At 41.6% G+C, this 14,068-nt stretch overlaps 1 protein-coding gene across 2 annotated transcripts in view; it reads right to left on the reverse strand.

Annotated features, from left to right (window-relative positions):
* zfyve26 (zinc finger, FYVE domain containing 26) overlaps positions 1-14,068 on the reverse strand; it is a 119,636-nt gene that overhangs the window by 65,060 nt on the left and 40,508 nt on the right. For both annotated transcript variants that reach the window (XM_086003513.1, XM_086003512.1), the window contains exons 22-24: positions 11,296-11,495; positions 4,350-4,454; positions 1,781-1,903 (exon numbers count right to left, since the gene is read on the reverse strand). In XM_086003513.1, coding sequence (XP_085859639.1) covers positions 1,781-1,903; positions 4,350-4,454; positions 11,296-11,495 — 428 coding nt within the window. The remainder of the gene's footprint in view (positions 1-1,780; positions 1,904-4,349; positions 4,455-11,295; positions 11,496-14,068) is intronic.

Here is a 14,068-nt window from a genome sequence, read left to right on the forward strand (position 1 = left end):
TTGCTCCAGTGCATCTTGTGGATGGTACACACTGCAGCCACAGTATGCTGGTGGTGGAGGGAATGAATGTTTAAGGTGGTGGATGGGATGCCAATCAAGCGGGCTGCTTTGTCCTGGATGGTGTCAAGCTTCTTGAGTGTTGTTGGAGCTGCATTCATCCAAGCAAGTGGAGAGTATTCCATCACACTCCTGATTTGGGCCTTGTAAACATTTTAGTACGAAGAACGAGGAGAGGCAATATAAACTAAAGGGTACAATTCGAAAGGGGGTGCATGAACAGAGAGACCTGGGGGTATATGTGCACAAATCGTTGAAGGTGGCAGGACTGGTTGAGAAAGTGGTTAAAAAGCATACGGGATCCTGGGCTTCATAAATAGAGGCATAGAGTAAAAAAAGCAAGGAAGTCATGATGAACCTTTATAAAACACTGGTTGGACCTCAACTGGGGTATTGTGTCCAATACTGGGCATCGCACTTTAAGAAAGATATGAAGGCATGCAGAAAAGATTTACAAGAATGGTTCCAGGGATGAGGGACTTCAGTTACGTGGATAGACTGGAGAAGCTGGGGTTGTTCTCCTTAGAGCGGAGAAGATTGAGAGGAGGTTTGATAGAGGTGTTCAAAATCATGAGGGGTCTAGGGATAGAGAGAAACTGTTCCCATTGGCAGAAGGGTCGAGAACCAGAGGACACAGATTTTAGATGATTTGCAGAAGAATCAAAGGCGACATGAGGGAAAACTTTTTTATGTAGCGAGTGGTTATGATCTGGAATGCACTGCCTGAAAGAGTGGTAGAGGCAGATTAAATTGTGGCTTTCAAAAGGGAATTGGATAAGTATCTGAAGGAAAAAAATATGCAGGCTACGGGGAAAGGGCGGGGGAGTGGGACTAGCTGAAGTGCTCTTGCAGAGAGCTGGCACGGGCTCGATGGGCCGAATGGCCTCCTTCTGTGCTGTAACCATTCTACGATATGTTTCACTTCCATTTACCACTAAGTTGGTCAGGCAAAAAAGCACTTTGTACAAGGGTTGAAAATTTTGGGACAATTTTAGGTCAATAATCAAATAGAAAATTCCACTGTTAAAATTTATTTTAATGAATTCAACATATAAGAGGAAGACACATAATTCAGTGAAAAACTAATCATATCTAGTAAGTATGTGACCTCAACATGTCAATGGACATACAACACCACACTGGTACAGTTCCATTTGGGTTAATATTTAAAGGAAATGAGCCAGATGAAAACCCATTACATTTGTTAAAAATCTGACCAACAATTAAATTATTTAAGCTCTGAAATTCAGTACAAGCGTAGAGGTGCACCAGATGCATTGAAGCTTTCCACTTGCCCACTTTTGAGAAGGAATCCAAACTGGATGTCAAATCTTGTAGAAAATTTGAATCCCGTCTTTATGGAGGCAATAATAATTCAAGTTAACATGGCTACCAGTGCCTGCTTTCAGGGCACTAATTAAAGGAGTAGCTCTGATGATGTTAAATTATGAATACAAGGACTGAATAACCGCCTTAAATATATCCTATTCTTTCACCTTAGTCATTGTGGGGGACACGCATTAAAAGCAGTAGGAGCAATATGGTGTAGGTGAAGAGGGAATACTAGTAACAGATGCAGGAGATGAATGCACACCAAACCAGCTTTTTCAGCTGTGGGTTAATGGGAAATATATCAACATTGTACAAAATGCTTTACTAACACCACAAATTCACCATTATTGCTCAACAAACAGCACGAGTTGTTTTTTATCGCAGTACTTGCCTGGAACGCTCTCTCTCCATCTCCTTGCTCAAGCAGGTGAAGGAGATATTCACGCCTGAGCTTCATTGTAAAATGTATTGACACAGGATGCAGCTGGACCCAAGATTCACAAAGCTCAAACTCCTGCACATAACAATTTATCGAACTCTTAGTAAACAGAATCCAATGCACATGCAAAATGAAAATAATGACATTGAACAATACGATTCATTCCAGATACTGGCCAGCTGGTTAATACGAACATGAATTTAAAGATAGAATTTGTTTTGATATCACTCCCAAACAAATTGTAGTAACATGTTACTCTGTGGTTAGAGATTCTGGCAAATTGAGGTTTGGAAAGAATTATATTCTACTATTGACTAATTGACTGAATTGCTTTTAGATCTGCCAACTACCTCAGCCCTCTCATTCCTGAGCACATCAGATCTTTGGTGCATGCTCCTCGATAGCTTTTATACCACAGAACATAGGGCAGGATTTTCATTCAGAAGTCAGGAAGGAGGCGGAACTACAACTTTTGGGGTTGTAGTCCCGCCTCCATCGAGATGTGGCCAATCCACGCAATTTTAACTTGATTGACCTTGTTGAACCCGCTCAGCAGGCCAATTAAGGGCCACCCGGCAACAGGTGACGTCACAGACTGAAATTTCATCTGTCAAGGAGGTTTTGACAGATGAAATATCAGTGTTTGAAAGCTGTTTGAAGCGGTCAAACACTGACAGTCTTACTTCTAACCTGAGTCCTTCTCCACAGACTCAGTTAGAAATCTCTCCTGCACAGAAAGCTGCAGGCTGTCACTTTTGACAGTTCGCAGCCATTCTGCTTTCTGTGCCGGTGAGATGAGGGACTCCCGGGACCTAAAGGAAGGAAGGCTGAAAAGGTAAGAAAAGGTCATTTAAACTTCTTTAATCACTTTAGACACACCAAACACACTTACCTTTGCACTCATGCACACATCACTCACCTGAACACAGACATCTCGACCCCTCCAAGTCCTTCAACCCGACGGCCCGCCTCCTCTAACTTGGCGTAGTTTGGAGCCGTCGGGAATCCCACACTTCAACCTTAAAAATAGGGATTAGGCTAAAAACTGCCTGTTAACTACCTGTTAACAGGCAGTTAATTAGCACTAATCCCTTCCCGCGTCGGGTAGGCGGGTCCCAGTGCGGGGCGGGTACCCGCCTCCTTTGAAACTGGCATGGAGGCGGGTTTGGGTGCGGGATGGGGTCGGGACCCGAATTTGGGATTTTAACCCCCCTCCCCATGCCTCCAATCCCGACTCCACGGCCCAATGAAAATCCTGCCCATAGTCTCTTCCCAACTGTAACAAAATTCACAGCTTCCGTTAGTGCATCAGTTATCTTTTTTCCACAATTAGTTGGCAAAATAATCATTTGAGTTTTATTTTGGTTTAGCTTCACACTTAATTCTCGCTTTTCCATTAACCCTATATAATCTATATTAAAATCAATGGGCTGGATTTTTCAATCCCCTCAGGTGCGTACGCGCCCTTAAGGGCCGCGCAAGTACCAGTTTCAGGCATGCGAAGCCCATGCGGTGAAACCCGGCACTTGCGATCTGTCAAGAATTCTCTTGAAAGATCATCCGCCTGCCCGGGGAAAGTGCCTCTGCAGGTGGAGAGTTCCACTTTTTGCACAACTTCCACCCGCTGAAAGGCCATAGAATTCTTGCGCCTGGTAAGGCCTGCTTTTACCAGCATAAGAGTTTTAAAAAAATAGAAAAATAAAATTTGATCACTAATTTATAAATTTAAAATACTCTTTTAGAAAAGGTAAGTTTATTTTTAGCCCCGTAAAAACATTTAATTTTTTTCAAAAAAAAAATTTCTTTAAAATATTTAATTAAATGGAATTTTAATTAATTTTAAATATGTAATTAAAAAAATATATATTTAATGTTTTAGTGTGTTTTTAAATGTGATCCCCATTCATACTTTTGATGGTTCTGTCCGTACAGAACTGTCAAAAGGATGAAGGGGGATTCCCTTCTCCCATTGATTCACCTGGCCCACATGATCCCAGAGGCGCTTGCGAACCGCATGGGATATCTGGGCCTCTGCACATTTCGAAGAGGAGAGGACCAGGATCACAAGCCTCAGGGTCTACGGAACCAGCAGGCAAGTTCGTAGATTTATTTTCCGATTGGAGGCATCCGCCCGCAGGAAGCCTCTGATCGGAAATTCAGGGCCGATATTTTTTAAATTCAACAAATTTTCTTTTTGTTATAGGTGCAACAAGATAATTCTGTTCCAATACATTAAAGTTGCCTCTACAACAAATGTTAATTAAAGCTAACTGGAATATAGCTCTTCTCTTTGCAAAGTAGTATGTAATCAGTAATCAATAATCTTCAAGACTACGAGGCATTTAATAGCTGCCACGCATTGAGTAAATGCAGACGTGACTGTCCCAAGGTGTTGCAATATGCACCATTTTATGTATAATCAGTCAATAGTAAAAATATTTACAAAACAATTTAATTGTTTTGTTAACAACCATGATTCTCAAAGTGAAATCTTGAAAACTAAGCAAGAATTTTCTCTTACCCCAGCCTTCAAAATGATGTCCATCACAGTCTGCGGGTTCTCACTGGATTCAGTCCGCAGTTCCTGCCAGCCAGACCAAGGTACTGAAGATCCCAGATTAAGGATCTGACAACACAAACCTCCATTTCAGGATTAAGGCAGCAATTCACAATGTTCCGTCAAAGTCATTTTCAGAACAAATGGAACAAAAACATACGCAAAAAAAATTATAACTCGAGAATACTTGCTTGACAGTTCAACAAAGTAATTTTACCACATAAAAATCCAGTGATAAAGTTTGACAAATGAGAAATATTGATTATGTAATCAGACTGTGTATATTGAATAATTCATTATCTGTGACTGTACTGTACCGATCTAATAATTCATAAACAAAGTTAATTTTCCAGAAAAGAGAAGGTTGAGAGGTGAACTGAGAGAGGTCTTTAAGATTATGAGAGGGTTTGATAGGTTAGGTATAGAGAAGATGTTTCCACTTGTGGAGGAGACCAAAACCAGGGGCCATAAATATCCAATAGGGAGTTCAGGAGAAACTTCTTTACCCAGAGAATGGTTAGAATGTGGAAATCGCTACCACAGTGAGTAGTTGAAACAAATAACAGATATATATTTAAGGGGAAGCTCGATAAACACATAAGGGAGAAAGGAATAGATGGTTCTGCTGATACATTTAGATGAAGAGGGGTGGAACGAGGTTTGTAGGAGTATAAACACCGGCATGGACCAGTTAGGCCGAGTGGCATATTTCTGTGCTGTACATTCGCATGGAATAATGCATTAATTGACAGGCAGTAAATATGGAATGGTTCATCTAACAGACTGCACATATGGAGTAGCTCATATCTGAGATTGCAAATATCTGACAGTCTAAACATGCAATATACATCTAACAGACTATATATAAAATTAATTATCTAATTGTGACAAATAGGATTACATAGGATATACGGTACAGAAACAGGCCATTCGGCCCAACCAGTCCATGCCGGTGTTTATGCTCCACACGAGCCTCCTCCCATCTTTCCTCATCTAAATCTATCAGCATAACCCTCTATTCCCTTCTCCCTCATATGCTTGTCCAGCCTCCCCTTAAATGCATCTATACTATTCACTTCAACCACTCCCTGTGGTAGCGAGTTCCACATTCTCACCACTCTTTGGGTAAAGAAGTTTCTACTGAATTCCCCATTGGATTTCTTGATGATTATCTTATCTTGATGGCCACTAGTTATGCTCTTCCCCACAAGTGGAAACATTCTCTCTCTATCCACTCTATCAAAACCTTTCATAATTTTAAAGACCTCTATTAGGTCACCCCTCAGACTTCTGTTTTCAAGAGAAAAGAGACCCAGCCTGTTCATCCTTTCCTGATATGTATACTCTCACATTTCTGGTATCGTCATCCTTATAAATCTTCTCTGCACCCTCGCCAGTGCCTCTATATCCTTTTTATAATATGGCGAACAGAACTGTATGCAGTACTCTAAGTGTGGTCTAACCAAGGTTTCATATAGGTTTAGCATATCTTCCCTACTTTTCAATTCTATATCTCTAGAAATAAACCCTAGTAGTTGGTTTGCTTTTTTATGGCCTTGCTAACCTGTGTGGCAACTTAGTGATTTGTATATTTGTACTCCGAGATCCCTTTGTACCTCTAACCCACCTAGACTCGCACCCTCCAAGTAATAAGCGACCTCCCTATTCTTCCTACCAAAATGTAATACCTCACATTTATCTGTGTTGAACTTCATTTGCCAATTATTTGCCCATTCTGCAAGTTTATTAATGTTCTCCTGTAATTTGTTACAGTCCTCCTCAGTATTGACTATCCCCCCCCAATTTGGTGTCATCCGCAAATTTAGAAATTGTGTTTTGATTCCAAAGTCTAAATTGTTTATATAAATTGTGAACAACACTGGTCCCAGCACTGAACCTTGTGGAACACCACTACCCACCTTCTGCACTGTGAATAGCTACCTCTTACCCCTACTCTCCGCTTCCTGGCTTGAAGCCAGCTAGCTATCCATTTTGCTACTTGTCCCCTGCATTCTCTGACCTTGTTCATCAGTCCATTATGGGGTACCTTATCGAAGACCTTTTGAAAATCTAGATAAATTACATCTACTGCATTACCATTGTCTACTCTCACTGTTAACTCTTCAAAAAATTCAATAAGATTGGTCAAACAAGACTTTCCCTTTTGAAATCCATGCTGACGATTTATTACTATGTTTTTGGTTTCTAGATGTTCTTCTATTTTCTCTTTTAGTAGGGATTCCATTATTTTTCCTACCACCGATGTTAAGCTGACTGTGTGTGAAATGCAGAGTGAGAAATATAGAAAATGTATGAAGACATGTAGAGGGAATGATAAAAAATGCAGAAGAGGAAGAGACATAAGGAAGCAGATAATTAGAGAGAGAAGGCAGAGAAAAAATTGGAGACAAATAACGTTGCGAGTGAGACACCCAATAACTTGCATTTATATAGGGCCTTTAATGTTAGAAAAGCACTTCACAGAAGCACATAAACCAAGAGATGGAGAAATAAGCTGAGAGTGAGAGACAAGCAGTGTTAGTCATAGGAGGAGAGATTTTTTTTTAATCCATGAGCAGTATTATGGTGATCATAACTAGTAGTAATAAAACATCTATATTAAAAGGCCTGTGGAAAGTGTGCACTTCTTCCAAGCATCAAACTTACTTCCTGTAACAGTTCAGCAATCACACTTTGTTGAGGTAGGTACTGTGAGCAATGCCACGCAAGATCTGTTATTGTATATCCAGAAACATAGGCACTCATAGAAAGTTAGAGGAAATGGTCTTGTGTAAGCAAGTGGACAGAGCATACTGATAGTGATGCCAAATGTGAGGGTATGGTGTTGGGAGAGGTACTAGTTTTGTGGTGATTTTGGAGGTGCTGTGGGAGTAGTTTAGAGGTCTGGGGAAGAGGGGTCAGGAAAGTGGAGAGTAGCTTGGGGAGAATAGTAAGTCACTGTGGGTAGGATATTCGCTGATGATTGCACACTGTTCAGCACCATTCGAGACTCAACAGATACTGGCGCAGTCCGTGTCCATATGCAGCAAGACCTGGACAACATTCAGACTTGGGCTGACAAGTGGCAAGTAACATTCGCACCACACAAGTGCCAGGCAATGACCATCTCCAACAAGCGAGACTCTAACCATCTCCCCTTGACATTCAATGGCATTACCATCGCTGAATCCCCCACTATCAACATCCTGGGGGTTACCATTGATCAGAAACTGAACTGGACCAGCCATATAAATACTGTGGCTACAAGAGCAGGCCAGAGGCTGGGAATTCTGCGGCGAGTGTCTCACCTCCTGACTCCCCAAAGCCTTTCCACCATCTACAAGGCACAAGTCAGGAGTGTGATGGAATACTCTCCACTTGCCTGGATGAGTGCAGCTCCAACAACACTCAAGAAGCTCGACACCATTCAGGATAAAGCAGCCCGCTTGATTGGCACTCCATCCACCACCTTCAACATTCACTCCCTCCACCACCGGCGCACTGTGGCTGCAGTGTGTACCATCTACAAGATGCACTGCAGCAACTCGCCAAAGCTCCTTCAACAGCACCTTCCAAACCCGCGACCTCTACCACTTAGAAGGACAAGGGCAGCAGACACATGGGAACATCACCACCTACAAGTTCCCCTCCAAGCCACACACCATCCTGACTTGGACCTGTATCGCCGTTCCTTCAATGTCGCTGGGCCAAAATCCTGGAACTCCCTTCCTAACAGCATTGTGGGTGTACCTACACCATATGGACTGCAGCGGTTCAAGAAGGCGGCTCACCACCATCTTCTCAAGGGCAATTAGGGATGGGCACTAAATGCAGGCCTAGCCAGCCAGCGACGCCCACATCCCATCAATGAATTAAAAAAATTAAAAAAATTATTGAGGTTCGGTGGGGTAGAGGACAGTTGAGGTAGAGTACTGAATAAAGATGGGGTAGTGAGTAATTGGGGGACGTAGTAATGTGAACAGAGATTATTTGGGGGAATTGGAGAATGAAGATGAAATGAACAGCAAGGGTAGCAAAAATTGGGCAGGGGAAATGAGCAATTACGGATGGAGAAGTTAGTATGTGGCTATGGGCATAATGAGTAGTACAAGGGTGGGTAGTGTGCACTGAAGCAGGGATATAGAAGTTTGAAATAAATATAAATGAATTGGAACATGGCGGTCTAGAAAGGGGAGCAACTAAGTGCATGTGAAGAGCTGTGGAGGAGTGCAGAGAGCGCGAGTCCAAAGTAGTCACAGGTAGTCATGGAGAACAGAAAGAAGGCAGGGCTGAAGTGAGCAGAAACAAATAGATAAATAGAAGCAATGAAATTCAGTAGAAATAAATGAGAAAAAGGGGAGGAAGGGAATGTGACAGATGTAAGGATGAATGGGTATGAAAAAATGGAGCAATGGTGGGGCTAAAGCGGACAGAATAAATTAAGGAAGAGCAGAGTAAGATTGTCAAGAATGCAGAAAGTGGACTTTGGTCTTAGAGAACTGGATTCACCAAATTAATTAATAAAAACAGAGTTCAGTAGGTGTATAATTGACAACCAAGGGTCCAGAAAATGGTATTTCTCAAAAATAAGTAATTAAACAAAATGAACATTAAGCAGACAGCAAGAATCCACAGAATTAATACATTAAATAAAGGCACAGCACGGTGGGCCAACAGGCATCCCTGAAATTAATGTTTAAAAATCAATATAATGGGAGCTGGCAAGTGCTCCGAGAATTACTGAGATAAATAAGCAAGCTGGGCTGGCAGGAAACCTTAAGAGTTACTGAAATCAGTAAACCTAAACGGAGCTCAATGGGTCACACCACAAGTAGCGCTTTAAAACCAGCAGGGAACGCAGGAGAGTCAGTCTTAATGGCATATGGGGAACTCCCAGTTGTCACAGCAAAGTTCCAGGCTCCCACCACTTGGAGGTGCTGTGGAGCAAGTTTCCCAATACTCACTTCCACAACCCTCTTGCCAGCTAGGTTTTCATCTATATTGCCTTGCGTCTATTTTTAATTTTACGTTGCTTCTAGTTTGTTTTTTCACACCCTCCCCACTTCTTAGGCTTTTACCTCCCCTCTCTCAATATCAGTTTACAATCATTTAGGCCCTGCTGCCTAGTGAGTTTTAAGACTCCCTCGCTAAAAGAGCAGAATTTGGTTAAAAGTATTAACACCACTGGATAGAATACAGAACTGTTGCTGTTTAAAAGGCTAAATTAGACAATGTACTTTCGAGTAGATAAAGAATAAGGTTAAAGAGGCAGCTGCTGAGGAAAGCCTTGAAAGACTGAAGGAAACTGCTATAAACAGCAAATGCTGTAAGGATCAACTTGTTTTAAACCATGGGGAAGAGAGAGGGTGGTGAAGTACTAGAAGCTTGTTTTTGTATTAGCAAGAAGGGTATAAAAGCAGTCATTTTAGTAAGTTCAACGAGACAGACTGGAGACAGTCCACGAGACAGGCCAGAAGAACAACAAGAAAGATGTCAACGGAGAATTAACCCCTCAGTCTCCCGAAGCAGAAGAATTTGACCATTCTGAGTTTCACTACTGGCTTAGGGTTGTATGCATCTCTATCTGTAAACCTGTTGTGCTTTAATGTTAATAAAACCAATTGTTAAAAAAGTTTTAAACTTTGGTTGATTCTTACCTCTGATTACCCTGAAGAGTAGAGTTAAAAAAAACGACACATCCTTCGGCCTTTTCACAGGCCTCCCCACCCAAGTAACACTGGGAATTATGGTGGACAGCATTGTTTCAAGGCTTGCTAGGGTACAAATTGTGTTGAGTATTTTTGGCCTTATATTGGAGATTGGATATTTTTGGAGGATTTGTTGAATACAATTGGGGGTTGACTGCTCAGTTTGAAATCATTGAGTATTGTTGGTGTGTATTGTGGACTACCAGCCAGATTTTATTTGCTATTGCAGTACATTAATTTAGTTCTCTAGTTACCGACCCTCCTGCCAGTGGAAACAGCTTCTTCCTATCTACTCTATGAAAACCTCTATTAAATCTCCCCTTAACCTTCTCTGCTCTAAGGAGAACAATCCCAGCTTCTCTAAGCTCTCCACATAACTGAAGTCTCTCATCCCTGGTGCCATTCGATTTATAAATGTAAACATGTTTGCCCTTACGCCATCACACTGTGCATCCATTCTTCACCTGCTCACAGGCCTCCCTCGATTGTGCCACCCATCATCAGGATTGCCATTGTGAAGAAGTCCTTGCATTTATAAAAAATGGTATTTGACTTAGGTACTGTAAATTAGTGTTGCTGACATTTTCCCCTGCATGGTATAAACATCCCTAATGCCCTATTACTGTAAAACAATCAATATTCTGATTCACTGTGAACAATGCCACAGATCATCTACTAACATATAGTTTAAATTATATATATTTGTTTAATCACTAGATATGTCACTTAGGATTTTACAAGAAAGTACAGGTGCCTAGCATCGTCTGTCAAAATTTCAGCAAAACAGTGGCATAAAAAGGTTTAGAAATGTACTTACTACGCCCAAAAGTCCCCATGTTGTGTCCCCCACACCCCCACCTGGGAAACACACATTAGTGTGTTTTGAGAGCTGCTGTAACCATCCATAAAGCATCAGATGCAACAGGAAAGCCAAAAACAAATCATAAAGGACCCCAGTAACAAAAGAGTATACTCTTTAAGTAAAGCGTTAATGTAGAAAGATCTATATTTAAGAATGATTCTGCTGCTAGTTACATGTACATGCAACAGTTAAGCAGTGGATCATGGACAATAGACATCCTGTGGCAGGGACTGAAACAAATTCTGTAATCTGACATCCTCTGGCCAATAATTGCCGCTGATCCTGTTCGATCACGTATCCTTCATATTATATCAATTGATTATAAATGGATGCCATGTACCTTCTCGTAAACCTGCAGTTCCTTTTTCTTCGTGTGCAGATCTGACTTTAATTCCCTTTTATCTGTATTGGGATCACTCAGACAATACAACAAAATCTCCAGGCAAGCATCAAGTGGCCACTTCCCTGAGCAGTGGAGAACCAATTTAGCCCGTAGAATAGCATCTCTTATACGGAACAGATATTTCCAACCTTCTTTCTCTGCCAAAGAAACAGAAATTCATCATCAAATAACGTTTAATTATTGCCTCAGTAATTCACAAGAAATTCTCATTTACATAGGAGAACCACTTCACCACCAATATTTAAAGGAGATTAAAAAGATGGGTAAAATCTATGATACGGTAGACAAAGAGCAGGATTCATACGTCAAATAGTCTGCTATTTTATGCTCCATGCCCTTAAAACTTAAGCTTATTTGTCAACCTGACATGGACAGATCGGATTTCAGCATTGTGGGGCCAGCTGATGTAGGAGACGGCTTTCATTGCTTGGTTCAAAACATTGGCAACAATGCTAATGACACCATGCAATGGCTCCACTGGCAGGAGGGCATAATTACAGCAAGACCAGTTTACATAGGCAGTTTCTATTATAAATATGGACACTGGAATTTATAATGGAAAAATTGACAGGAAGTGCACACTGACCTAAGAATTTTAATAGATTATTAGTTGATGTCCTGTGGTGTTTCACATGGGGAGTCAGAACCAAGTGTAGCCTTCAGATAAAGCTGGACTAAAGGGCACGGGATAACTGGATCAGGGCGTGCAGAGAGAACTCAGTCCCCATTTTGAATTAATATATTAATATATAAAAATAGATATATATAAAGAAACAGTGTGTACATGGGGGGGGGATTCTAATTAATAACTATGAAGTAATTCAGAACAATAAAAAGATTATTGATGTCACTCAAAAAAAAGCTATTTACACCTGGCAGTTCAATATTGTTGGGAAATTCCTGAATCATAGAAACTTGCAGCACCATTTCAGCCCATCGTGTCCGTGCCGGCCAACAAAGAGCTATTCAGCCTAATCCCACTTTCCAGTTCTTGGTCCGTAGGTCCGTAGCCCTGTAGGTTACGGCACTTCAAGTGCACATCCAAGCACTTTTTAACTGCGGTGAGGGTTTCTGCCTCTACCATCCTTTTCAGGCAGTGAGTTCCAGACCCCCACCACCCTCTGGGTGAAGAAATTTCCCCTCAAATCAGCTCTAAACCTCCTACCAATTACTTTAAATCTATGCCCCCTGGTTGTTGATCCCTCTGCTAAGGGAAATAGGTCCTTCCTATCCACTCTATCTAGGCCCCTCATAATTTTATACACCTCAATAAGGTCTCCCCTCAGCCTCCTCTGTTCCAAAGAAAACAAACCCAGCCTATCCAATCTTTCCTCGTAGCTGAACTTTTCCAGTCCAGGCAACATCCTCGTAAATCTCCTCTGTACCCTCTCTAGTGCAATCACATCTTTCCTGTAATGTGGTGACCAGAACTGCATGCAGTACTCTAGCTGAGGCCTAACTAGTGTTTTATACAGTTCAAGCATAACGTCCCTGCTCTTGTATTCTATGCCTCGGCTAATAAAGGCAAGTATTCCATATGCCTTCTTAACCACCTTATCTACTTGGCCTGGTACCTTCAGGGATCTGTGGACCTGCACTCCAAGGTCCCTTTGTTCCTCTACACTTCTCACTGTCCTACCATTTAAGGTGTATTCCCTTGCCTTGTCAGCCCTCCCCAAATGCATTACCGCACACTTCTCCAGATTGAATTCCATTTGCCCACCTGACCAGTTCATTGATATCTTCCTGCAGTCTACAGCTTCCTTCTTCAGTATCAACCACACAGCCGATTTTAGTATCATCTGCAAACTTCTTAATCATACCCCCTACATTCAAGTCTAAATCATTGACATATACCACAAAAAGCAAGTGACCTAGTACTGAGCCCTGCGGAACCCCACTGGAAACAGCCTTCCAGTCACAAAAACACCCATCAACCATTACCCTCTGCTTCCTGCCTCTGGGCTAATTTTGGATCCAACTTGCCACTTTGCCCTGAATCCCATGGGCTTTTACTTTCGTGACCAGTCTGCCATGTGGGACCTTATCAAAAGCCTTGCTAAAATCCATATACACTACATCAAACTTAACAAACATCGACAATCCTTGTTACCTCCTCAAAAAATTCAATCAAGTTAGTCAGACACGACCTTCCTTAACAAATCCATGCTGACTGTCCTTGATTAATCCGTGTCTTTCTAAATGAAGATTTATCCTGTCTCTCAGGTGGTTTTCCAATAATTTTCCCACCACCGAGGTTAGGCTGACTGGCCTGAAATTTTTAAACAAAGGTACAACATTAGCAATCCTCCAGTCCTCCAGCACCACACCTGTAGCCAGAGAGGATTGGAAAATGATGGTCAGAACCTCTGCTATTTCCTCTTTTGCTTCTCTTAACAGCCTGGGGTACATTTCATCCGGGCCTGGGGATTTATCCACTTTCAAAGATGCTAAACCCCTTAATACTTCCTCTTTCACTATGTTTATTTCATCTAATATTTCACACTCCTCCTCCCCGATTGTAATGTCTGCATCGCCCCTCTCTTTTGTGAAAACAGACGCAAAGTATTCATTAAGAACTATACCCACGTCTTCCGCCTCCACACACAGATTGCCTTTATGGTCTCTAATAGGCCCTACTCTTTAATTATCCTCTTGCTCTTAATGTATTTATAAAACATCTTTGGGTTTTACTTGCCAACATTTTTTC

Source organism: Somniosus microcephalus, chromosome 12 (genome assembly GCF_052327205.1).
Source record: "Somniosus microcephalus isolate GS21.2 chromosome 12, FLI_Smic_1.0, whole genome shotgun sequence".
Classification (NCBI taxonomy): Eukaryota; Metazoa; Chordata; class Chondrichthyes; order Squaliformes; family Somniosidae; genus Somniosus; species Somniosus microcephalus.